At 37.6% G+C, this 26672-nt stretch overlaps 1 protein-coding gene across 7 annotated transcripts in view; it reads left to right on the top strand.

Moving 5' to 3' along the window:
* The window catches only part of RIC8B (RIC8 guanine nucleotide exchange factor B), a 95624-nt gene that overhangs the window by 51124 nt on the left and 17828 nt on the right, over positions 1 to 26672 (top strand). For all 7 annotated transcript variants that reach the window (XR_014314182.1, XR_014314183.1, XR_014314184.1 and 4 more), the window contains exons 5-8: positions 4797 to 5025; positions 5914 to 6009; positions 11438 to 11582; positions 21194 to 21338. Coding sequence is in view for 3 of the 7 variants with exons in the window: in XM_082740571.1 (XP_082596697.1) it covers positions 4797 to 5025; positions 5914 to 6009; positions 11438 to 11582; positions 21194 to 21338 (615 nt within the window). In the remaining 4 variants the exon portion in view is untranslated. The remainder of the gene's footprint in view (positions 1 to 4796; positions 5026 to 5913; positions 6010 to 11437; positions 11583 to 21193; positions 21339 to 26672) is intronic.

Here is a 26672-nt window from a genome sequence, read left to right as displayed (position 1 = left end):
CTCCTGGTGATTCCCCTTTCTCCTACCTATGAGCCCTCTATGGGTTTACCTTCTTTCCTTTCTATTCTAAAGCATTGGTTCATCATTTCAACCTATCTGTATGCCTTCATTGTCATGTCTTGCTAGTCTTGAAGCACCCAACCCCAGATCTGTCAGACCACCTTCTTTTTCTACTTCTAAACTCAGGCTGCTCTGATCTGTGGGACAGTTTTACCTAATCCAACAGTTTGATCCATCCTCTCCACTGCATTTAGAGTTGTTTCTCAAAAAAGAAGATCTCTGCTTAGAATATTCGTTGGCTCCCCCATCTCTTTATGTTCAAGAACAAACTTGTATTGTCATTTTGCTTTTATTAATAATCTGCCTCCTTATCAGGGAAGTCTATGTTTCCCTGGCTTCTGTACCTTTTTCTTTGCCAGAATAACTCTGGTTTAAGGTCATCAGTAACCCATCTGGCTATCACCTACATCTTATCGTGGCAGCCCCCTTTATGATACTCCTACCCCACTCCCCACAGACATACATGTACTTTTCTGGTCTCATTGTCTACCAAGGCCGCTCCCTGCCTTATCCTTTGCTTTACACGGTATACTTAGGGCCTAGCACAAGGCATATTAAGTATTTGTTGAGAATGAAGTGAGGTTTAAGCTAGTCTTAAAGAATGAGACTATTCTTCTAGGCAGGAGAACCCAGGGCCAAACACAGAAAAGAGTTTGTGTCTATGGTGTATGTAGAGAACAATGACCAGGTCACTATGGGTTAAAAAGCTATGCTTTGCTGAGAGCAGCATTCAGGAGTCTTTACATCATATCTTATCCAAAGTTTTCTGGACACTTCTCACCTGCAGTGGCCCCAGTCTTCTCTTAACTATCTGGTTCTTCTACTGTTCTTGAATTTTATCTACTTGGGCTTTAGAGCCATGGCTCCACCAGAATGCCTATTACTAAGGACACTAGTGACTTCCATTTTGCAAAACCCAGTGGACACTTCCTGTCATCTTACTTGATCTGTCCCACATCATTTGACAGCCCACTTTTGCGTATGTACTTTCTTCCAGGATACCATACTATCCTGGTTTTCCTCCTACCTCACTAGTTGTAATTTTTTCCTCAGTTCCTCAGCTTCTAGGCAATAGAGTGCCCCAGGTTCAACCTTCACAGTTTTTTAGTTCACATGCATTCCCTTCCTAATTTAATCAACCTTTTGTCTTCAGACAAATACAGATACATTCAGATAGATGTATCTGCTAATGGTCCCTCAGCTTCTATCTCTAATCCAGATCTCCCTCTCCAAACTTGACTCTTGCCACTAATTTCCTATTAACATCTCCCCTTGGAAGTCTAATAAATATCCCAAATTTAACATATCCAAAATTAAATTCTTAGTCTTCCCCTGAAAAGCTGCTTCTCCTGCAGTGTTTTCCATTTCAGTTTATGGCAACTCCAGCTTTCCACTTGCTAAGGCTTGAACTTGGATTCTCACACTTCACAACTGGCCTGTCAATGTCTTTCAAAATGGATCCAGATATAACCGCTTCACTATTATCATCATATTCAGTCACCTGAATTTTATAGTGATATCCTGATTCTTCTCACCTTTGATGTCCTGCCATTCTTTTCTCAATGCAGTAGTCAGAATGACCCTTTTTAGGTAAATCAGAGTATATCACCATGAAAGACCCTACAGTAGCTCCCACTTCACTGAGCATAAAATTAAATTTTAAGTGCCTGCAAGACCAATCTGACCATACCTGATCTCCTATCCTACTCCTTTTCCTATATATATAGTGGTTTGGCAACACCAACTTCACAGTTCTTCATTTATGCCACTGCTTCTACCTTGGAGCCTTTGCTCTTGCTTTTCTTTCTGAAATGTTCTTTCCCCACATTGTGACATGGCTCCCTACCTCACTTCATTTCTTTGCTTAAATGACACCATTTTAGTGAGGTCTAGCCTAATCACTCTATTCAAAATTATAACCCCCCTGTTCTATCTTACTGTCCTGGGTTTCTCCGCCAGGCCGCTTATCACCTTCTATCATGCTATTTAGTTATCTTATTTCTTTTGTTTACTTTTCATTGACTGTCCTCTCCATGCTGGAAAATAAGCTCCCCAAAGGCAGGGATTTGTCTCTTTTCTTCGTAAAACAATGCCTGACACAAGTAATAAATAATTACTGAATCAAGCTAAAGTTAGGAATTTACATCTTTTGGAGGAAGTCTTTTGGAGGTCTGAAGTTTCATTTAAGTAAGTTTTCAGCCATAAAGAAAAGATATGCGAGCCCCAAATAAAGAAGATATATTTGAACCAGGAAGATTTGTTAATGGCTATAGGTCTCCATGTACCATTATCATGTCTCTCATTGTCATTTGGTATTAAATTATGTTTAGTCCAATGGTTGATACAGGACTGATTTTTAGATTGCCTCCCCTCCCCCACAACTAACAAGGCTTTAATCAGGGCATTAAGGAGTTCTAAATAGGCATTGCTTTTGAATCTGCATATCAGGAGGGGGCTGGGAGCATGAGTAGGAGGATGTCATGTCCCAGTGATTAATGATCTCTAGGAAGCTGAAAAGGGGAGAGTAATATACACAGTATTTCTACCCCCTGGAGTAGGAATGCAAACACCATTGTGCGGATCTGTGCATAGTCACTGACTTCCTGGTAGCTGGAGAATTTCATACACTCTTCTACCACAAATAAAACTGTCAGAGAAGTGACAGAGCTCAAAAAGCGGGCCTTCCTTACTTAAAAAGAATAGCTCAAACACAGTGAGCCAGAAAATTAATTTTGTAGTTGTTTGGAAACCCAGTTGTTTAAGAAGAAAAGTGAAAATGGGAACTTTCCTTGAAAAGCCTAAAACCTCCAAATATTTGTTGAATCAAACTCTACATTTGGTTTCTTAAATTTACCAGATTCCTAGAAACTGCTTATTTTAAATGAATTTAAAGGGAAACATTCCTTTGTAATGAAATGCATCGTTTTAAACTTTTCAGTGTGGTCTCTATGGTGGATTTAGAGAATCATACTATCAGTGGACTTCATTGCCTATTGCCTTATGTGTTGAAAAAAAAATCCTAACATTTCAAAATGGTTTATACAGTTGTAGAAAGTAATTCTATGGTAGAGTTCTTTTGTTTTATTTGTTTTCATCCCCAGTGAATCTGTGATATTTAATAACAGTTTCCAAATGCTTAAGTCAGAAGTGAAACATTTTTAAGACTAGATAAGGAACTACAGATGTTTGCAAAAATTTTTAAAAGAAAGTTTGTGGGGAAAGCATTGTGTTTCAACGAATTGTGATTTTTTTTTTTTTTTTTTTTTTTTTTTTACGAATAACCAAAATTAGGGTCATCGTTTAACAGTGGCAGGTAGTAATCACAGCAGCAGCAACAGATTTTTCATGGGGACCACCAAATAACTTGTATTCTGCCAGGACTCATTCATCCATAGGATTGTTATTTTGGTTTGTGGCTCAGATTGTTTTGATACCTTTTACATTACTAGTCATTGTTCTGCACTGTCTAATTTTTAAACTTTGATTTCTTATGAGTATTTTTTCCATAATATAAAAAGAGAGGAAGGATATACTCATTCTTGGAGAAATGAGAGCTACACTTCTGAATGAAAGAAAGAAAACAAATGTATATATTATTTCTGTTTTGTTGTTGCTTACTTTGTTTTATTTTTGAGGATTCCATTATAATCTAAATTAAAAAGAACTACTGTGGTCTAAATTAAGACAGCATCAGATAGATTAAGCCCTGAGTTTGGTTTCCAAGTGGTTAGACTTCTCCATTGCATTTGCAAGAGTTTATTTTTAGTCAGGATGTGGTTATTTTTAGATCTGCTTCTCTGTCACTAGGAAATGTAATGCCTGTCTTTCCATTGTTGTTTATCAGGAAGTTCTGAGGCACAGGCTTAGGAGATCCAGTTAGCAGAGAACACCACCTCCTTTTAGATGAAAGAATGTGAAATAATGCCTGAAGGAAAATCTGTTAATTGAGAACATATCTAATTTTAAAATTATTAGTGTCACTTTAATCTCTAACACACTGAGCAACAGAACAAGATTTTTAAGGAATACCAAAAACACAAGGTTTGGGTTCCCCCTACTGGTGTGCATCCCAGGTGCCTGTGTTCATTAACAACATAGCAGAAAGGCCTAGGGGATAAAGATTTGAAATGGCTATGTTGGGCTCTTTTAAAGAGACCTGGTGATGAGAAAAGAAGAAAAAGCACCATTACCCATTTTCTGCTAATGTCTTTTTAAAAATGGGATGATCTAAAATTGTATTTTTTATGTCCAGAAAGAACAAAACTTAATCCTATAATATTTGGTTTTTAATGTTGTTGCCTGTGATAAGCTGCTTATATACAGCTTCTCAAATGCTTTATGTTATAATCTAAGGAATAATAAAACACCAGTGGCTCCACAAAAGGATTTAAAACCCCAAGGAAAAAATATAAAGCTAGCATTGTGTCATAGTAAAATTAAAGAGCTGGTGTTAAAGCTAATTCCTATTTTAGCATTTCAGAAAGTGACATGACATCATGTGATTGTGTGTGTCCATTTAACATCTGTTCTTCCTAATTTGTCATATGTGTATTTAAAACAGTTCTCTTTATTTTCTGTCTCTTAGTCAGTAAATGCCAAGTAATATTAAAGGCTTGTTTTGAAAAAGAAAAATTTTAATTGACTCCTAGAAGTCATTTCTGAACTTCTTCTTATGTTTGCATTTTAAAAGACTATTCAATGAAATTAAAATATTGTATTTTTAAATTGCTTTTCAGCAATGCAGTCAACCTTTTAAGCAATGTTCCGGTCTCTTGTTTGGATGTTCTCATTTGTCCATTAACCCATGAAGAAACAGCCCAAGAGGCAACAACACTAGATGAACTGCCCAGTGATAAAACGGCTGAGAAAGAAACTGTTTTGAAAAAGAATACCATGGTATACAATGGTATGAATATGGAAGCCATTCATGTTTTACTCAGTTTTATGGAGAAGAGAATAGACAAGGTAAGACTGATAAAATGGGAGGCCTTGGGAAGATGTTTCTAAAGAATGTAAATGTGCCATATATGCAGACATCACAAGGACATGATTTTTAAATATAAGCTTTTTTTAAGTAGCTAATGTTTTACGTAGTTATATCCTGGAAATCATTTTATTACAGTATATGATTAATTACAAAAAACAAATTTATTTGCTTAAAGCCAAAAATTTTGTTGATCCAAGACTAAAACTATGGCTGGTGCCTGAAAGTGAAGGAAAAATTAATTACTTTTCCATGTAGGTATTTTGTAAGACCTAGAAGTAAAAATTATCCCCCAAAAAAACTTGATGATAAATTCTTTCCATAATACCAAAAGGCTATCTTTTTTAAAAATCATCAACTTTTCATTTGTTGTGCGTTGCTTATTTTCTTATCTCTCAGTTGCTTTTTCAGGTTAATTATATTAAAAGGTAGCAAGGTAGTGTGGGTGGGTCATCAAAACCTTTGATTCATTTAAGCCCAATATAGGAAAATCCAGGGAGGATAAAAACAGACATTAAGGGGCACCTGGGTGGCTCAGTGGGTTAAAGCCTCTGCCTTTGGCTCAGGTCATGATCCCAGGGTCCTGGGATCCAGCCCTGCATCGGGCTCTCTGCTCAGCAGGGAGCCTGCTTCCTCCTTTCTCTTTGCCTGCCTCTCTGCCTACTTGTGATCTGTCAAATAAATAAATAAAAAATCTTAAAAAAAAACCCACAATAATAAACGTGAAATTAAGTGATGGAATGGAAGCTTATGTTGCTTTAATAACATAAAATGTCTCTCCCTCAAAAAAGGAATATTAACATGCTCAGTTATACAGAGGAAAGTAATACTGTTAGAAACTAATATAGTATGTCTGGTTTTCTTTATAGGGAAGCAGCTATAGAGAAGGTCTAACTCCAGTTCTCAGCTTATTAACAGAATGTTCCCGAGCCCATCGAAACATCAGAAAATTTCTCAAAGATCAGGTAACTGCTTAATGCAAATTACACCTCATAGTTAATCTTCTTATACGTGGCTTTTAAAAGTAGAATTAATGAGTTGCATTCTTTCATAATGGTTTTCTTCCATAAAATCAGAAACTCAGAAAAGTTAGTTTTAATCTTTGAAATCTTCCTAATCCAGAAAAACGTGACCCTTTGTATTTTTCTGAGTCATTCATTCATTTATTCAACAAACATTTTAGATCTACTTTGTGCTGTCTTCTAAGCACTGAAAGATGACGTCTTTGCCTTGTAGAGTTTACCTTACAGTGGCAGAACAAAAAGAAAATGAATGTATGTATGATATAATGGCATGTAGAGATGTATTCTTAAAAAAGAAGGAGAAGGGGAGACTTAGGGGACTAGGGAGGGCCTCTGTGAGAAAATGACATTTGAGCAGAAAATTTGATAAGAAAAGGATCTCTGAGAAAACCTGGAAGAGGAATGTAAAGAGAACAAGCAAAGTCCCTGAGGTGAGAGGCTGGTTTGGTGAGCTTGCGGAAGGGCAAGGAGGCTAGACCAAACTGGCAAGGAGAGTGGTAGATGAAGTTAAAAAAAAGGTAAGTAAGAACCAGATGCCTAAGGTTGTATAGGACTTCTGATGCCCTTCTAAGTGAGATGGGAAAGCACTGAACCATTCTGAGAAGGGGAATTAGATGAAGGGGATCCCATTTATAGTTTAAAATACTCTGGCTGCTATATATAGGATAGACTAGGAGGACGTGAGTAGATGCAAGGAGGCCAGTGGAAAAGAGAGCTGATGGTGAAGGTCTGGGGTAGGATGGTTGAGTTCATGGTAAGAATTCTTTCCATCTGCCCTTATGATTTATCTTTGTCTCCCCTTCTGTCATAATGGGTGAGTTTTCCCTGCTTTCTTCTGTGCCCAGCCTCTGCACTTGTGTCCTGGATTCCTTTCCTTCTCATCTTCTTAGGAACTTTTCTCCTGCGTTTATTTCCTCTCTTTTTGAATTAATCTTTTTTTTTTTTTTTTTTAAATGTGCTAGGTCATTTCTGCCTTCACTCAAACACACCTTCCATCTTAAAAACAAAACAAAAACCTTCCCTCAATTTCTCTTCTCAGGTTGCCTCCCCATCACTCTGCTCTTCTTAGTGCAGTGTTCCTCAAAAGAGTTTTCCATACTCTATTCTTTTTACTCGTCTTTCTCTCCTGAACCCACCGAAATTAGGCTTTCATGCTTTCCACCCTACTGCAAAGGTGCTCATCAAAATTCATCAACCCAATATTGCCAAATCTGATAGCTCTCAAATATTTTTTTTAATGCATTCCCCCTAGTGCATTTTGATGTAACTGACTATTCTGTCCTTCTTGAAATAATTTCTTCACTTGGTTTCTAGGACACAATGGGGGAACCTCTTTGCAATGTCTGAGTGCCCCAAGACAATGTTGTCTTTGTCTCCACTCCCACTCCCCTGGTGATCTCATTCAGCAGTCATGGTTTTGAAAATCATCTATATGCTGATGACTCCCAAATTTATATTTCTAGCCCTGACCTGTCCCTTCAGCTCCAGACTAATGTAACAAGCTGCCTACTCATCTCCTCCCCTTGGATGTATAGTAGAGGTCTTTAACATCCCAAACTAAGCTCTTGATTTCCCACCCCTTCACCCTGTCTCTTTCCTTCTTCCACATCTCAGTATATGGTCCCATCATTCACCCCACTGCTCTTTTTCTGCCTTGTAGAATTTCCCTTGTTCAATGAACCAGCTTTATTTCACCCCTTAATGTTTATGGTTAAGATTTAGTAAGCTTCTTACTATATGTGGGGCACATTAGTAGATACTGCTGCTAAGGAGAGATTAGAAAGTAGAGACTCTTTCTTTGAGGAATTTACAGTTCACTGGAAGAAGAGAGGAGTGCCGTGAAAACATGAATAATCATTTAAATCTAATGAAATAGTTAATGAATTAAGGTAATTTCCAGTTTGATTATTTTAAGACATTCTACCATGACTAGGAATACTTGGTAAAGAATAATGAAGGAAAAATATTTTAAGTTTTCTGTATTTTAGCTTTTTTTCATAGGAGATGCAGGTTCAACTGAACTGTTTAGATTTTGCTGTCTCTGACCAAGGTAGTCCAAAAAAAACCTGTTTCTTAACAACTTTGTATGAAGGTCTTGGGCCACATATTATATGGACACAAAAATTATAAGACCCACTTGTTGTCCTCAAAGAAGCACTACAGTATAAAGAGATGAAACATGACAAGTAAAGATGACTAAGATATAAGACACACACAATAAAATCAACTTTCCTTCTGAGAAAGGTGCAGTCTAAGAAAGGCAGAATATGTGGCACCGGGGTGGCTCAGTGGGTTAAGCCTCTGCCTTCGGCTCAGGTCATGGTCTCAGGGTCCTGGGATGGAGCCCTGCATCAAGCTCTCTGCTCGGCAGGGAGCCTGCTTCCCTCTCTCTCTCTGCCTGCCTCTCTGCCTACTTGTGATCTCTCTCTCTCTGTCAAAGAAAGAAGGGCAGAATGTAAAGTAACCGATAATTAACTTTGGCAATAGTATAAATAGAACAAATAGTATAAATAGCTAATTAATTATTACGCCCTATAGTTAATACCTGATTAAGTCCAACTCACGCATACCCAGGGGAAATTGGTCCTAAGTATTTAGACAGGTGGAAAGAGAACATGGTAGAAATTACTGACCCAGGTTGGGTTAGTCTGGAGAGGCACTTACAGAAGAGACGAGATTTTGTGGATTTGAAAGAGGAAATGGACAAAATTTGTCAAAAAAAAGAAAAAAAATTGTTGGAGGGTAATATTTGGGAGAAAGTAGAATGAGTCCATACAAATGCAGATTGTCTGGGAGTGATATATAAGAATAAAAGCAACAATCTTCTATTTAAAAAAAAAAAAAACAAAACTTGTTTCTAAGAAACCCAAAACACAGCTAACAAAACTTTGGGGTGATAACCTTTGTTAATAGATTCTTTACTCTGGAACAGTAGGCACATACTACATGAAATCCCTTGTTCGAGATCTCATTCTTCAATATATTCAGCATATAGAGACTGTATAAAACTCAGTATGGTTGGCTGAATCTTTACTGTGCAGTGACTTTGTACTTACAGAGCACAGAAATCATGATGCTCTACTATTAGAAATATGGCTTCTATAAACACTTTGAGTAGATTATTCAGTTTTCTGAGGGTTAGTTGCCATTTGTGTTCACAGCACCTTCAGTACCTCCTGATACATGGTAGGCACTCAATATAGAAGGAGAGAGGAAAGAAGTCAGTTGAGTGGATTAAATAAAATGATATAAACATGAAGCGTCTGGCACGGTAAATTAGTATTTGACTTGGTTTTTATCCCCATTTCCTCTCATGGTGCCTAGCTCACAGAAGGCACTTTTAAAGATTCCGAGGGGTGCCTGGCTTTCTCAGTCAGTAGAGCATATGACTCTTGATCTCAGGGTTGTAAATTCGAGCCCCACTTTGGGTGTAGAGATTACTTAAAATAAAACCTTTTTAAAAAAAAAAAAAAGATATCTGAATCCATTCCTCCTTCAGTCAACAAATATTTATTAAACACCTGTAATATGCCATGAACTGAGAAGAATAAACAAAACAAAGACATCCCTGCCCCCTTGGCACTGACTCTTGTAGAGGAAGGGCCAATGGTAAAGCAATATATACTGTGTCAGGTGGTGATGAGTGCTGTGAGGAAGGCTAACAAAAGCGCTTAGAGGGGGTGGTATACAAAAAAAGAGAAGTCATATAGGGTGGTCACGGTTAGTCATATAGGGTGGTCAGGAAATGTCATCCTATAAGTAACATTTGGACACAGACCTGAAGTAAGGGAATGAGCCATGCAAGTTTCTAGAGAAAGAGTTTTTGGGCAGAGGGAGCAGCAAATGCAAAGACCATGAGACAGGAAAGTGGGTGGTGTACGTAAGGAGTTCCATGGAGGTCTGTGTGGCTGTAGCAGTGTCGGCCAGAACTGTAGAAATAAAGTTAGAGCAGGAAGCTGGATTATGTGAAACCTAAGGGAGTTGTAAGGACATTGTTTTTCACTGTAAGATGACAAGCACTGGGAACTAGAAGACTTTGAGAACAGAAATGATATGATGTGACTTTCAGAGGCTCCCTAGCTGCTTTGTAGAGGATAAATCACGAACTGGGATGGAAGCAGAGAGCACTGGGAGGCTGTGGTAGTAACCAGTTTGGGTGAGACATATCAGTAATTTGGGTGTGATAATTTTAGAGGAGGCAGTGAGAAGTGGCTGAATTATGGATATATTTCAGAGGTAGAAACAATATAATTTACTGGTGGATTGGATATGGGGTGTGAAAGAGAAAAGGCTATTTCCAAGGTGTTTGTACTAAACAGTTGGAAAAATAGACTTACCATTTAATGCGATGGAAAACTAAGAAGGAACAGCTTTGGTGGGAGCATGGAAGATTTGTGTTTAGGACATGCTAAATTTGAGAGGCCTATAAAAGTCTGGAAGTCAGTAAAGAAATCAAGATAGAAATATAATTTAGGGAGTTCTCAGTGTATAGAGACCATCTAATGCCATAAAGCTGGATGAGATCACCAGTAAATTCAGTGAAAATAGTGAAGAACGTTGCCCAAGAGCTCAACCCTTGACTATTCCAATACTTAGAAAACAAGAGGAGTAAAAGAATTGGCAGAAGAGTCTGAGATGAAGCAACCAGTTGAGATAGGAGGAAACCCTGAAGAGGGAGGGGTCTGGGTGGATGAATTGAGTGAGCGAGTGAGCAAAAAAACAGACAAACCAAGAAGTGTCCTAAGTCCTCTGCAGATCACAATCGATAAAATAGGGATAATGATGTTACTACCTCCTTTGCAAGGTTACTGTGGAGACTGATTATACAGAATGTATGAATATCCTCTATTATAGCAACTAGCACCTAGAAAATATTCAATAATGAATAGCCATTTTTTATTATAAAATAAAATAAGAAAACCTAAGTACAGACTTTTTTTTTAGTAAATACTGAAAATGCTACAGGAATTACAAGAAGGGAAAAATCAATAGGAGTCAAAGTTTTAAGGAAGGCCCCGTGGAAGAAGGAGAAACTTGACCCTGACTTTAAAGTGGATTTTGATAGAGGCAGGCAAAGGCATTCCAGATGCTTTGATGATTAAAAATTCCAAATGAATCAGAGTATTTCATGGTGGTACAGTGAAGGGTTGTTTCTCTTCAAATGAAATTTCATTAAAACCATGAAATCACATTAGGGTTTTTTTTTTTGTTTTGTCTTATTTGGAAGCAAACCTATTTAGTTTTTAAAAGCTTTTTCCATTCTTACAAAACTGAGCTCATAGACATTGTAAGACTGACCAGTTGCATGGTACCATCCTCACTTACTCTAGGACCCCACAACTGATGATGGTTTTTGCATTTCTGCCATTAGGTTTTACCACCATTGAGGGATGTGACAAATCGACCTGAAGTTGGCTCAACTGTGAGAAATAAGCTGGTGCGCCTCATGACACATGTTGACCTTGGAGTCAAGCAAATTGCTGCTGAATTCCTTTTTGTCCTTTGCAAAGAGAGAGGTAGGTTAAACTCTCTTTGCTCTCTATGTTTTTATTTTTCAGAGGGAATTTGAGAAATCTTTCTGTTAATAGTGGCCATCTCATTCCACTCTTTCCAGAGCTTACTCCTATCTTCTGTTAGAGGGCCTGAGGATATATTAAAAATTAATCATTTAAAAACATTTTCTGTATGCTTCTGTGCAAACACACTCACATTAAACTTTGCCTTCTGTATCCTTAACCCACGCTTCTTAATCTTGTGAGTCAGGACCTGGAGTCATAATGAAAAATCTGCTTAAGTAAATCAGGTACTACTATTTTTTTTTTTTTAAGATTTTATTTTTATAAGGGATCTCACTCTGTGGGGCTTGAACTCACAACCCTGAGATCAAGTGTTGCACGCTCGTGCAGGCACCAACTGAGCCAGCCAGGTCCCCCAAGGTGCTAATATTTTATAACCAGACATAGGCCTGGGTTAGTTCCCCTTTTTAATTCCTCTTGGAATTAAAGCTATAGGAGTTATGGTTTCTTCACTAAGTTACTTTATCAGTAGATAATTATTTGATGTGAGCTATATAACATAATATGGAAGTGAAAAAAGGAAAATGGAAAGTGCAAAGAATGCCAAAGATACATTCCTTACCCTTGAGATAAGGATAAGATAGAGATAGAGAGAAATTTTAAAATAACTATACTACAGTGTAATAAACACAATTATAAAGTAACTGTCTTCTGAGATAACACCTAACAATTTCAGATTTTTAAAAAATTATATGGGCTATTTCCCCTGCAAAAGCAGGTTCTTCAAACAAGGAACTTTAAGATACCCAGATATTTTTACCTATTTTTTTCTTTAGCTCCTAGTTTTATAAATGTACTGGTATGAAAATCCCATCTAAGGAGATTTTATATTCCACTTTTTTAAAGTACCTCCGTTTTGTGAGACAGAATTTGGAGGTAGAAAACTCACTTCTATCAAAATCTTAAGTTAGTTTAATTCTTTTTTTTTACCCAGCTTTATTGAGGTATAATTGACAAGTAAAGTTGTATGTATTTAAAGTATATTATACAACGTGATGATTTGGTACATGTATACATTGTGAAGTGATTAACACAGGTTAAGACATCTACCATCTCACAGAATTACTTTTTGGTTTTTTTTGTGTGTATGGTGAGAACGCTGAAGACTGATCTTAGCAAATTTCAAGTGTAGATAGAATAGTATTAACTATAGTTAATACTATTAACTATAACCATGCTAGTTAACCGTGCTAGACATTGGATCCTCAGAACTCACGATAACTGAAGGCTTACAGCATTTGATCAGCAGCTCCTCATTTCCCCCATCCCCAACTACCACTCTACTCTCTGTTTCCAGGAGTTTAATTTTTTTTTTTTTTAAAGATTACACATTTAAGTGAGATCATATAGTATTAGTGTTTCTCTGGCTTATTCACTTAGCATAATGTTCTCTAGGTTCATCCTTGTTGTAACAAATAGCAAGATTTCATTCTCTGTCATGGCTGAAATAAATAAACACACACACACATATCTCCTTTATCTATTCATCTGTCAGTGGACTCTGCTTTTTTCCATATCTTGGCTATTATGAATAATGCTTTAGTGAACATGGAACTGTAGACATCTCTTGGGAATAAAGACTTCATTTGCTTCAGATATATACCCAAAAGTGTGATTGCTTGATCATATTGTAGTTGTTTCTAAATTTTTGAGTAGCCTCTGTGCTGTTTTTCATAGTAGCTGGACCAATTTGTATTCCCACCAGTGGTGCGTAACTGTTCCCTTTTTGCCACATCCTTGCCAACACTTACCATCTCTTATCTTTTTGGTAAAAGCCGTCCTAACAGGTGTGAGGTGATCTGTCATTATAGTTTTGATTTGCGTCTTCCTAATGATTAGGGATGTTGTGCCTTTTCACAAAAATACCTGTTGGTCATTTGTATGTCTTTTTTGAAAAAAAACGTCTTTACAGGCTTTTTGTCCATTTTTTAATAGAATTATTTGGGGTCTTTGCTGTTGAGTTATATCCACAGAATTCTTAAACTTTAATTTCTGACTTTATTTCCACTTCAGTTCCTGTTAAGATGGTATATTAAAAACATAATTTGGTCAATATAATAATAATGATAATAAACGCAACTATTATGTATGGGTAATAAACACAACTATTATGTATGGGGGTGTCATGTTCCAAACATTCTATGCTATAAGCTCATTTATTTCTCATAAAGACCCTCCAGTGTCATAAATGAATTAACCTGGCACTTTCAGTAACTTATTCAAGGTCACAGAATTGCTTGAGGGCTAAAGCCCAAATTTGAGTCCTCTTTCCATTCTGCCACATTTCCTTTTATAGTAATTTTCACCAACTGTGCTCATATCTACGCTTTTAAACAATTCAATTCTTTCATGACTCTGAAAAAAGATTGATGTAGCATCTTGGAATTAAGTGACTGGTATAGTCATATGGTAATCTGTAAATACTGACTGAACTGAATCAGTTTTTCCAAGATCAGAAATGAACTGTTGGGGCACCGCAGTGGGTTAAAGCCTCTGCCTTCCTTCAGCTCAGGTCGTGATCCCAGGGTCCTGGGATCGAGCCCCACATTGGGCTCTCTGCTCAGTGGGGAGCCTGCTTCCTGCTCTCTCTCTGCCTGTCTCTCTGCTTGCTTTGATCTCTGTGAAATAGATAAATAGAATCTTCAAAAAAAAAAATTAGAAAAAAGAGGAAAAAAAAAGAAATGAGCTGTTTTTTATTTTAAAGTGTAATTATGTATGTATACATAAATCTAAATTACACACTGTATCTATCAGTCAAAAGAAGTTTATCAAAATATACACTAACATCCATTGTTACCTCTCACTAGGATGACTGGTGACTTTTTTTAGTTCTGTGTATTTTACAATTTTTCTACAATGACAATTTTTTTTAAGATTAATAATATATAATACATATCATATATAATTACATATCTAAATACATAAATTAACATATCTAAATATAATCACTTTACATTTAATGTGTCAGTGTGATAGTAAATATGGCATATGCATTTATAAATGAATTTGCTCACTGTTTTTCATTTGAAAGGATTACTTTTGTTCTCTCTTAGTCTGTTTAAGGTTTTTATAATCCTAACTTTGAGCCCAAAGCCAACCCATATTAGCAGAAGTGTATCATTTTCATTTGACCTTGAACAATTCTATATATACTCGTCCACTTTTCCTTCCAGTTTGATTTTAAGTTTAGTAGATATATTTTCTTCTGGAATAAAAATTTACCTATTTAACAAAAAACTTCAGAGCTAGAGCCAGGGAATACAGAGGTATAAAGATGAACAAGGTCTCTGCTCTCCTATTACTTTCTTACCAAGGGTTACCAACTCATGTGCCTACAAGTGCCAAGTTGGTAATAAAAATGGACCGGACATAAGAAGGTAAATGAAAACTGACACTTAACCTCATTGCTGGGAAGGCAGCGGGTTGGGAGTAGGGGAACAAGGAGATGGTGCAGAATTGGAGAGAGGACATCACTGCTACTTAGCTCCAATTGATTGTTACCATGAAGAAACATATGGCCAACGTTACCAAATCTTGCAGGTTTTTCAAGAGAAGCCAGGGCTCTGAATTTTTATATAAAATCTCCCAGTTTTTAAATGCTGTCAATGTATTCTAATTTAAAACCATCTAACCAAAAAAGAAAGAAAGAAAGAAAAGTTTGTAGTCTACATTCAGCTTGTAAGTCATTAGATTTTGGAGTTAGCGTTAGGTTTGGAGGGAAACTCTATTAAAATGAGATAAATTCCAAATAATTCATCAGTGTTGAACGTCCTTTTTAAGGACGTTCAAAGCTAAGCTTAAAGGTGAAGATACCATGATCAAGGCTCAAGAGTCACGTCACACTAAGTAGAAACAGCAAACAGCAATCAAATTAGGTTAGGGACGCAGAGACTAAATGAAGAATGAAAACTGAAATGGTACAAGATACAAAGGGCAAAATTTCATGGCAGACTTGGCACAGAAAGACTCATTCAAGTGTCTTAAATACCCATCTATGCCAGGCTAAAACTGTAACCTCAGTGGACAGTGGCCCACAGGTTAACTTGTACTCATGCCCACCAACTTGCGTTGAGCCAAATCTAAACTTCTGTTACCTGCTCTGCAAATTGTATACTTTCTCCAGGGTACCTAAACAGAGGCCTTATATCATATAATAAAAGAAACTAACTTATAATACAATCCTCCCCCTGTTGACAGATTCATTAATTCCCAGCATGTGGTAGGCACTGTGGTTGGGGCTGAAGCACACCGAGAAATAAGGCTGGAACAGCTCAGCACATAGCCCCGCAACTGCGAGCTTGCCCTCGGCTCCTTTATTTCAGTCTCCCAGGTAGAAGGGTCAGTTTAGCTTGAAGCTAACATCTCCTGCCTGCTGATCTTTTCATCTTCTTGGAAAGCAGTTACCTTCTGTTCTTTTGGTAACTCTCCCTATGTGTTTTCCTCAACCTATATACATCTCCATGTCACTGCCCTTCACATCTTAGCATCTTGAAAGATTAGTCTGGTTTTCCTCTTGGTATCCTTACTAGCCACTCAGGCTTCAACTTGCTACAAGTTAGGTTTTCCACTGTCAATCCCTCCCTTCCAGACCCCCCTGGAAGTGTTCTCCATAAGATCACAAGGTAACCAATGTTCATAAGCAATGGATTTTTTTTTTTTTTTTTTTTGGTCTTTATCTTACTGTTGACCACTCTCTGTCTCCGCGCTACCAAGCACTCCTAGATTGCCTCTGATCTTTCTTTCTAGTCTTACCAACTGTCTTTGCCCACACTTAATTGCCAGTGTTCCCTAGAGTTCTCATCTGACCCCTGTTCTCCCTTTCCATTGTTTCCTTAGTCATCTCTTCCTCTCCCTTAGCTTCTGCTTCAGCCTATTTGCTGGGGATTCCCAAATCTGTGTATCTCTTAATAAACTATTAAAATATTCATAGCCCTCTGTTTCTGGTCAGGTTTTCTTCAGTCTGTCTCCCACATGGCCAACAGAGGGATTCTTCTAAAATACAGTCTTGCCATGACCACCCTGTAGAACTGTCAGTGACTTCCTGACACCTGGTAGAATCCAAATTTTATTAGATACTAACCTCATGGCCTGCCTCTATATTCTAAATTCAGTTTGCTATTATATACTTTCTGCTTAGTCATGCTAAATTTTTTATTCTTGCCTAATTATATTTTACCATTGGCATCCTCTCTACGACTTGGCAGATGCTCTTCCCTTTGCATGGAATATCTTTGTTAGTATGGTGAGCTTTATTCTTGAAGATCAGCTTAAGTATCTTCTCTGTGAAGACTTGCTCATCATAGAGGCAGAGTTAATCATTCTCTCTTCCTTGTACCATTTTTACTTAAGTCTGTTTTTAGTGTTTTTGACATTTGCTATGTTCTCACTCTCGGTTAATGTCTAGAATGCAAGTTCAACGAATTGAGTTTCTTTAGGTCAGAGATCGTGTCTCCTTCATCTTTGGATTCCTAATTTTAACAAAGTACCTTACAAATGGTTATAAAAAAGTAAACCTTTCTGCTGTCTGAATGGAATGTAGTGACTATATGGTCTTGTGGATCTCTCCATATCAAGGAATAATCAGTACACTGTAAGAGAGAAATGACAGCCTGAAAGAGGGAATGACTGGGTAGTGTGGACACAGCCAGAGAAAGTCTTCACAGAGAAATGGGAAACACTTGGTATTTATAAGAAAGAGACTAATTCAAGAAGAGAAGAATACATGATGTATAGGAATGATAGGAGATCAGTTTGGAAAAGGCCACAGAGGCCAGAAAATGAAGGATCCATAGCCTTTGTGGCAGATCCTAAAGGTTTTATCCACAAAGGTGATAACACCATATTTTTGCTTTACAAACATCTGTGAGGCAGTTGTGTGGAACGAGGAATAGAAGGATGTGAGACTAGAAATAGGGAGACTAATTAGAGGAAGTTGCTAGTGTAAAATTTCCAAAAGTAGCAGTATTTGGAAGGAAAAGGATTATAAATCCTCTACATAACAGAGAAAAGGGAATGGTCTCTGGGTAGAATCTGGCTCTGCCATTCTGTCTTTGGTAAACAGCAGAACCTCTTTTTGTTTTCATGATAGAGTGTGATAAGACCCACATTTGTGTAAGCAATGATATCATTACTACCAGTGCGTGTCTAACTGCAGTGTACTCCTGTGGTTGTTTTCCTCTGTTCATAGTGCCCTCTGGCATCTTGATAATGTTGAAATACTTTATGCAACTGTCTGACTGAATGCTGACTTGTCTCATTTCTGTAGCAGTTTTACAAAACTAACTGCATGGTTGATTACTGGGACAAAAAAATTAAATATCTTTATATTGGTTTTTTGGGTTTTTTTTTTAAGATTTTATTTATGCATTTATTTGACAAAGAGAGAGCACAGGAAGGCAGAGCAGCAGGCAGAGAGAGAGGGAAAAAGCAGGCTCTGTGCTGAGCAGGGAGCCTGATGCGGGGCTCAATCCTGGGACCCTGGGATTATGACCTGAGCTGAAGGCAGATGCTTAACAGACTGAGCCACCCAGTGCTCTGTTTCTTTCTGTTTTTAAGGGCCACCCAGAAAACCTTTCCTTGCCTTAGCAACTCATTTTAACATCTAAATTCAGTCCATTTTCCTTTTACTACCTTCCCAATACTGAACAGGATATCGTGCAATATATTTGAAAATAGCTAAAAAGTAGCTCAAAACACTCCACCAAATAATGTCAGTCAGAACTTTACAAAGAAAATGTTTCTCACTGTGAAAATTTCATAGTCCATTTGTCTCCCTACCCCAACCCCCATTTTTTAAGTATTTTATCCTATTAAGCTCATTTGATTTTATAACTATTGGCTATAGCCTTACCTGTTTTAAAGGCAAAGTGTGTCTTAAATAGCCTTTGTAACCCAAACTGTCACAGAGTTGACACATTTGTTCCTGTGAATGAACAGTAAGTATTATTTTCATGAAAGTGCTAGGTGTTTTTTACTATTAACTAGCTTCCAGGAGGATTGTCTGATTAAGAAAGCAGACTATTTAATATTCTGTTTACTTCTTTTTAACCTATTTTGGCCTTTCATAAACTCTGCATTCTTCAACTATTTTAATGTTTAGCCATTGAGGTGGTTATTTATATTTTATGTCTTTTTTATTATTGTTATTTTTTAAGTATATTCATATCTCAACTTAGACATTTGTAGTTTTAGTGAATTTTTTTTTCCTGGAACTACTAAACCTCTTTATTTGTTAAAAAATAAGCCTTATCAGCGGGGTGCTTGGGTGACTCAGTCAGTTAAGCATCTGCCTTCAGCTCAGGTCACAGTCCCAGGGTCCTGCGATCGAGCCCCACATCTGGCTCCCTGCCCAGCAGGGTGCCTGCTTCTCCCTCTGCCTGCCATTCCCCCTGCTGTACACACTCTCTCTCTCTGTTGAATAAATAAATAAAATATTTTTTTTTAAAAGCCTTATCAAAAATGCTTACAGTGAGAGTATCAGTGCCATGTGCATTGTGATTATGATCCTTCGCCTCACTGACTTTGTGTCTGACCATGTCATTAAAGTCATGTCTGGGGGCACCTGGGTGGCTTAGTCAAGTGTCTGCCTTTGGCTCAAGTCATGATCTCAGGGTCCTGGGATCAAGCCCCACATCAGGCTTCCTACTCAGCAGAGAGTCTGCTTCTCCCTCTCCCTCTGCTCCTCTTCCCACTTATGTGCCCTCTCTTTCCCTCTCAAATAAATATAAAATCTTTAAAGTCATGTCTGATCCCCATGAATATTAAAAATGTCTGTATGCACTGGATATTCACTTCTCTAATTATCTATTAAGAATTCATTAATTTAGGTAAACCTTCCCAGTCTTGCAGAGGCACTGAGAGTAAGAGGGAGCATATTCAGATTTATTCCAAGGGCTTTCAAAGTATACCACACTGACCCCTCATTAAATTCTAATATGATTCTATCTAGCATCTACTGAGAATTATTACCAAAGAGACATCAGTTACCAATAGGTTTTAAGGTAGAAAATGGTTGAAAGAGAATAAACTTTAATCTACTTTATTATTTAATCCATGTTTCCTTTTGCACAGATGTCACCAATTTGCCATATCCATTGAAAGTAGGACTTCCTTTTATTTGTCCCCAAAGAATCTATTTTCAGTGTCAAGGAAGGTACCCTCTAGTTCAAGAACTTGAAAAATTTAATGAACAATTCACTCCTGGACTATTCATCCTATTGATGACTTTAATGATTTCATACTCCGATCACCTATATCCCCTTTCCCTACCCTATTTCCCTATCTGCTGCCCCTTTCAGACCCCAAAGTCACTTTAATTGCCCTTCTCTGAATCTTCTTCAACTTTATTTTGTCTTTTTCGAGGTAAATGCTCTGAATTACAACAGTATTTCAAGATGTAGGTTTTACTAAAACTTTATACATGAAAAAAAATAGTGTTGTTTCCTATATTTGCCTTTAGGATGATATTTTATTGAAAGCCTTAAATAAAATTTTTATCTTTAGATTGAATATGTTAGTGTTTACCTTGAAACTGTACCTGAAGAAAAGGAAGTGCTCTTAAATAAAGCTAACAGTTGTTTAATATCTTCCTTAAAGGTTCTTACAAATCACACACACACCCAAAGAATTCCTGTAGTTTCCGGTTACCCTGCAAAAGTTTTATGTGTCTGCTTATCTTAGACTTATCACCTTGCACTGATGACAGGGTGATACTGACCTGCACCAAATGGTTCATTGGTCTGTTGCTATTGTTGTTGACTAAGAGAAGTCTACCGTGCTCAGTTGACCTAATATTACCAGGGAAAAAGAAAGAGTATTTACTGTGTGCCAGATACTTTTCTAAGCATTTTGCATGTATTAAGTTGTGAAGTAGATTATTATTCCAACTCTCTAGACTAGAAAAAGTAGGGTACAGAGCTGTAAGATAACTTTCCCAAGTCAACCAGCTAGTTGGGTGGTAGAACCATTAATAAAATCCAGCCAGTCTTAACTCTTGGACCTTACCTTTAAAGCGGGTATCATGCGCTTATGTACTGTTGCTGACTTTTTGGAATAAGTAGTGACTTGGCTATCCTTTTTGCAAACATCCTTAAGATTTGTGATTTCTGGTACTCTTTCCCTATCATTCCTATGAAGGGTACCAGAAAGATTTTAGATAATGACTGTGTTAGTAAAATTCCAATCTGGGTTTCATTAATTCTCGTTTTTAGTCATGATTTCTCTAAAACTGGATAAAAAGCTTTGTGACCAGAAACTTAAAACACCGCCCTTACCAACAGCATTGTGGTCACAGAGGCTCCACTCCTGCCACAGAGTATATTCCAAACAGCTCCACTTGACTTTCTGATGCCTGGAAAAAAGGCTTTTGGTCCGCAGAGCATGTAGGAGAATTTGTAGGTAGCTCAGTAAAACCTCTAGCATACTTTGAAAACCTCTTAGTTTTAAGGTTTACTGCCATGGTGTGAATCTCCCAACTTCCCTGTGCTGGGGAATAGTCGGTAATGACAGTGAGTACCCACAGATTCCTCTAAACACCTCTTCTGTTTTTGCAGTGGACAGCCTGCTGAAATACACTGGCTATGGGAATGCTGCAGGACTGTTGGCGGCCAGGGGCCTCTTGGCTGGAGGAAGAGGCGATAACTGGTACTCAGAGGATGAGGACACAGACACTGAAGAATACAAAAATGCAAAACCAAAGTATAGTATCAAGTTTCTTTTCACCTAACTATGTCTGTGCCTTTGATTTGGTTATTCGCCCCTCACTTCCTTCGTCTCTCATTTTCCAAGTGTTTCTTTTCTTTTGTGGATTTGGAAGCTTTCCATTTAATAGTGTTTTCAGAGGCAGTTTCATAGCTAGTGGCTTAAAGAGTGACTTCAGGTGATTGAGGAAGGATAATATTGCAAGAAATATTCTGCTGCATGCTCCTGACCCTCTCCGAAGGAGAGATGGTATTTTTAGATATATGCCATCATATACTTAAAAAGTAGTATTGCCCAACTTTTGCTTTCTTTTCCATAAGGTTGAGATTTTATAGGGTATAACTAAGAACAAGTATTTAATTTGGTTATTTCATGCTTCAGTTTTTCTCAGAAATCTAAACATACATTCCGTGAATTCTCTTGCATAAAAGCCATTATGAGTCAGTAAAATGGTACCTTATTAGCAAAAAGAAAGAAGTATAGCTCCACAGTAAATTTCAATCCAACACTTGGGTAAGAATCTTTTAACAGATGTGTTATTGCACTGAGGCAGACCAGAGACTCTTTTCAAGTCTTGCCTGAATCAGTGCTTAGAAATCAAAGACACTAATTCTTCTCTTATCCCAAAACAAACCACCTCTACTTCCTTCTATTTCCTCCTCATCCTTTTCGTCCCCTTCTTAGCCCCCTATATCCCAGGTAAATTTCTTAGTTCCACTTATTAGAAGTTATATGAGCTCAATTTTCTCATTTCCATTACTAAATGTTAAAAGGGTATGCCCTTTCCTTTTGGCATTGCCAGTGATGTTGACATGCTAGTTTTTCTACTGACATTTTCTAGAATGTAGTGAGGAACATGTGGTAGTTGATGAAGGACAGAAAATCATTATCTTCAGAATTGGGCTTTTTTTTTTTTTAAAGGATAAATCGTGCCCTGTTAACATGAAAGTACTAGGTTATCAGAAGGTAAAAGCAAAGATCATTTCCTAATTAGACAAGACTTATTTGGCCTGTATTCCTTGGCAAATTGGGCCTGGGTAAATAGCATTACTTTTAGTATTTCCAGTTCAGCCTCAGCAGGATCTTGTAGAGTGTGTCCTAGAAAAAAAAGACTTTTGGGGAAAAAAAGCTAGCAGTGACTCTAAGCAATACATTCTTAAGACTGCCACCATTTAGATGCTATAAATCGGCAGCTCGGTCATCTAATTGAAGCTTAGAGGAATCATACTTTAACCTTTCCCTAATTATAGAAGTCATCATTCTAATTAGTTTTACTAGCTCTTGACTTTTCTATTTCATAAACTATATTTTCATCAGTTTAGTATTTTCTCTCCCTCCATTTGAGACATTAAAGAATACCACTTGAGGTATACCTTCATATTTTTAAATGAAAGTAGAAATTACTTTAGGCATTCATTGTGTCCCAAGTTATGTGGACACATCAACTAAGATTTTAAAACAAACAAACAAACTCTTAAATACTCGTGGGTGGTTGATGTCCTTATATCTCGGTGTGTATTGTTGAGTTTGCTTGACAGATGACTTCTACCAGTGGTAATGATCACATATCTTATAAGCACCGGAATGCTACTATAACAAGAAATTGCTTGGAGAAAATATAAGAACATTGGGTCTCTCCTAATAGAATGGGAAATAGAAATGTGTTAGATTATGAAAGTGATTTTAGATTTCAGGAGAGCACCTTTTGCTTGCATCGTGGACCATGATGTTTGGTATTGTTGTAGTCTTGGCTAGGAAGTTTCTGTATTAGACCTTGTGACATCCCTAGTTGGAATTTTCATCAGCTTTGGACCTGGCCTATATTGTTCATAGGAATGGTGTGTTAGTGTCATCAGAATAGTCACCATTGTGAAATCTTGTTGTTTCTTAAATATTACTCGTGACAGATATAAATATGTGTTTCTCACACAGCATTACGTCTTCCCCTTCAGATATATTTGCATGTTTTTTTTCTTATATCTTCCCTCCTTCAGGTAAAACACTAGTGGGATATTTGTTAATTTAAAATACTTATTCATGGGGCGCCTGGCTGGCTCAGTTATCGGAGCCTGCGATTCTTCATCTCAGGGTTGTGAGTTCAAGCCCCATGTTGGGTGTGGAGCCTACTTTAAAAAAAAGAAATGCTTATTCAAATGGTCCTTGTGGAAGTAGTGGGAAACAAAGTACTTTACAAGCAAGAGAACCCTTTGTGCTCTGGGGAGTGATCGATAATGCTCGAAGAACTTTTTCCCTAAAAATTATGAAAACTCTTTACCAATCTAGTCAAGCTTATAAACTCAGCCCTGAAAGAATTGCTTTTTCCCCTACTCTCTGATTACCCTTCACCATCAGTGTTCTCAAGATCACAGTATGCTTTTCTTATGATGCGTTTATTCACAACAGTTGCTAGTATTGGCAGAAGCAGAGAAATTACCCTTTATCCAGTTGGCCCTAGTCCCGTTGTCAAAAATGTAAGTGGATTCTGATTGATGCACCAAGGTAACCTATAATCCTTTAGTGGAATCTGAAACCAACAATTGTGTGGAGCTTACATTCAGGCTATGGGAGACCGTTAATTTCACAACAATCTTTTTTGTGTCAAAGTAAGTGTATTTAATGGACTGGAAATGGCTTTCCGCAATTAGCAGAAATATACTTATAGAATCAAGTTACATGCCACACAGGTTTTTGGTGTAAATCTAAGCCATGCTTGTTTAAAGTTTTCAGATAAACTTTGGTCCTGAATCAAAGAGAAAAATTTCTAAATTCTAACTTTTATACCAGTTTCTTTTGTGCCTCTGAGCATGGAGGCCCCTTGCGTGTATAGGAGGGTAAAGTATAAGTAACTAATGTGGTTTTGTACATCATTCTGAACAGCAATCGAAAGACGTGTACCTAATGGCATTTGGCTCATTTTAGACCAGTGGCTGTCAGGCTGAGTGTATAGGAACCTAGGAGTCCAGGGAGTGTCTTTAAAGGGCTGCTAAATGGAGGGCAGGAGGAGGGGATAACCAAGGTAGGCAGAACTCGAGGACACCTACTTAGATTCTTCATACCCTACACTAGTTCATAATCACATACAGAAGCTTAAAATCCTTGCAAAAGCAACTCGGGTGTTTCCTTCTCAGCCGTATTACTCTTAGGAGTAGCTGTGGCAGCGATTGTATAATTTCTCCAGCATGAGACAAGAGACTTTTTTTCTTCGTCAAGATTTTGTTTTGTTGCTTTAAGTCTCTTTGTAATTGTCACCAAATATTGAAGATGTACCCCCGAAGAAAACCTTTATTTTTAATATTTCTTGAAGTAAATGAACAAGGGTATAGTAACTTTCTACTGTTCTTTTTGTTGTTTTGTTGGGGATCAAGTATTCTGGGGAGTTTTTCCTGGAAAGACATTTCTAGCCTTATTTGCATAGGCTTTTCCACCCCATCTCCCCCTATCCTGGTTCTGGGCTCACAAGTACCTTTTCCTGAAAACCCTGATCCCTCTATTTTCAGAGGTTGCAGACTGTCCACCCAGAGGCTCGACTTAGCCCACAGTTAGCTGCTGCTGGGCTTGTTGGATCGTTGGTTATTTAGTTCTTGTGTTGCATCGTTGATTATTTAGTTCTGTGTTTTTATTTTCTGTTTTACATAGTACTTCTTAATTAGTTGCCAACATTTAGAATTCAGATATTTCAGATGCAAATTTGGATTTCTGACTTCTTTTCAATAAGCTCTAATAACATGAAGCCTGCATTTTCACATGGCAGACAACTGGCTGATGGAGCTGAGTGGCCGTGGTCCCCGTCATGCCAGGCATAAGCTCCTCTGGTTTGACAGTGGATCCTTTTCATTCTTACCTGCTTAGCCCCTGTAGAGATTTGCCCTCCCAGGCCCTCTTTTAACCAGAATGGTTTGAGTAAAATTCAATCCCTACTTTTTAGAGACTGACGTTAACTTTAATATAGCTCAGAGAAATTTTAATAGCTTTTTTGTTAAGTGACTTAGTACTGTTGATGTTGGCCAAGTGTAGCAACAATCTGAAAAGCAAAAGTCTTAAAATATATTTCAGCTTTTGCATATATTCATAGGTCTATACCTTTTTATGTCTTAATCCCTTCATCACCAGGTTCATAACTGTGGTCAGTTCATATAATGACCTTATATAATACATGTTCGATGATACTACAAATGAGTTTAAATAATTCTTGTCACCTAACTGGAAGACGTATATAATCACAGAATTGGAATGCTGGAAAGATGGGGTAGGGGAGCAGACAGGGTGAGAAAATGACCCAGTATAGTTTCCGCCACAATTAGTGTACCTTAAACATCTTAAGACTCAGTCTTAGAACAAGATAAAACCAACCCCAGAATTTCAGTGTCCAGATCCTAAAACCTACAAAATTAAGTCTTAGACTGTATTATCTGAGGTTCTGTAAAGGTAGCAAGTGGATGTTCAACTGAAAATAATCTCTTTTATGAAACCTCACATCATTGTTACAGTGACTATTTGTTTTCCTCTCTGGGAAGGGAAACCAAAAGAGTCTTGTTTCAAGTGGGGAGCAGGAGGGGAGACCATGTCCAAGTCTGCCTCCTGACCCCGAGCACATTGGCATTTTTCCTATGAGAATGGCACAGTTTGGTGCCCTAACTTGTGTTTTCTGTGATATTGCATACATTCTTCTGTGTACTGGGGGTGGGGGGTATTGCTTCAGTAAAGGATGATAAATTCTTACTCTGTAAGAATGAATTTCTGCCTATGGCTTTTATGCTCCTTGAGCAAAGAAAGGATTTTGTGACTTTAGTAGCTAATTTCAGAGCAAGCCATTAAATCATTTTAGCAGCAGAGGACTTGAGGTCAGCTTGTGGAAAATGGACGTCATTTCTATTAAGCCCTTAAAAGAACCCAAAAAAAGAATCAAATGTGCCCTGATTCAGGAATTCATGTCCTGACTTGACGTTGTGGATACAACAGAGCTTACCAGTGCATCCTCCTGACACGTTTTACCCCCGACGCAAATGATGGCTTGTGCTAATGTCATTATAGAATACAGCAGTCTGGGGATCTGATTTCTTAAATCACTCCTCCATTGAACTTGAGAAGAGGAACCTTCTCTCTACGTGTTTTACATAGTTAATCCGTCTACCTTCCTTGTACTTCCTTCTAACGCCTGATTTCCTTTGTCTGCTTGGGAAGTAGTATGTGCTGTATAATAAGTACCTTTACTAATTTATTTATAAGACTCGTTGTTTTCTAATTTAGCATGTGGCAGAAAAGAAACCAGTGGAAACATTCTGTTGTTACAAGCCTAAGCAAATAATAGATGGGTGGTGGAGTCACATTTTC

The sequence above is a fragment of the Mustela nivalis genome (assembly GCF_964662115.1).
Source record: "Mustela nivalis genome assembly, chromosome: 7".
NCBI classification, from domain to species: domain Eukaryota; kingdom Metazoa; phylum Chordata; class Mammalia; order Carnivora; family Mustelidae; genus Mustela; species Mustela nivalis.
Note: the sequence above shows the minus strand (reverse complement) of the source record. Positions and strands in the feature narration are given on the sequence as shown.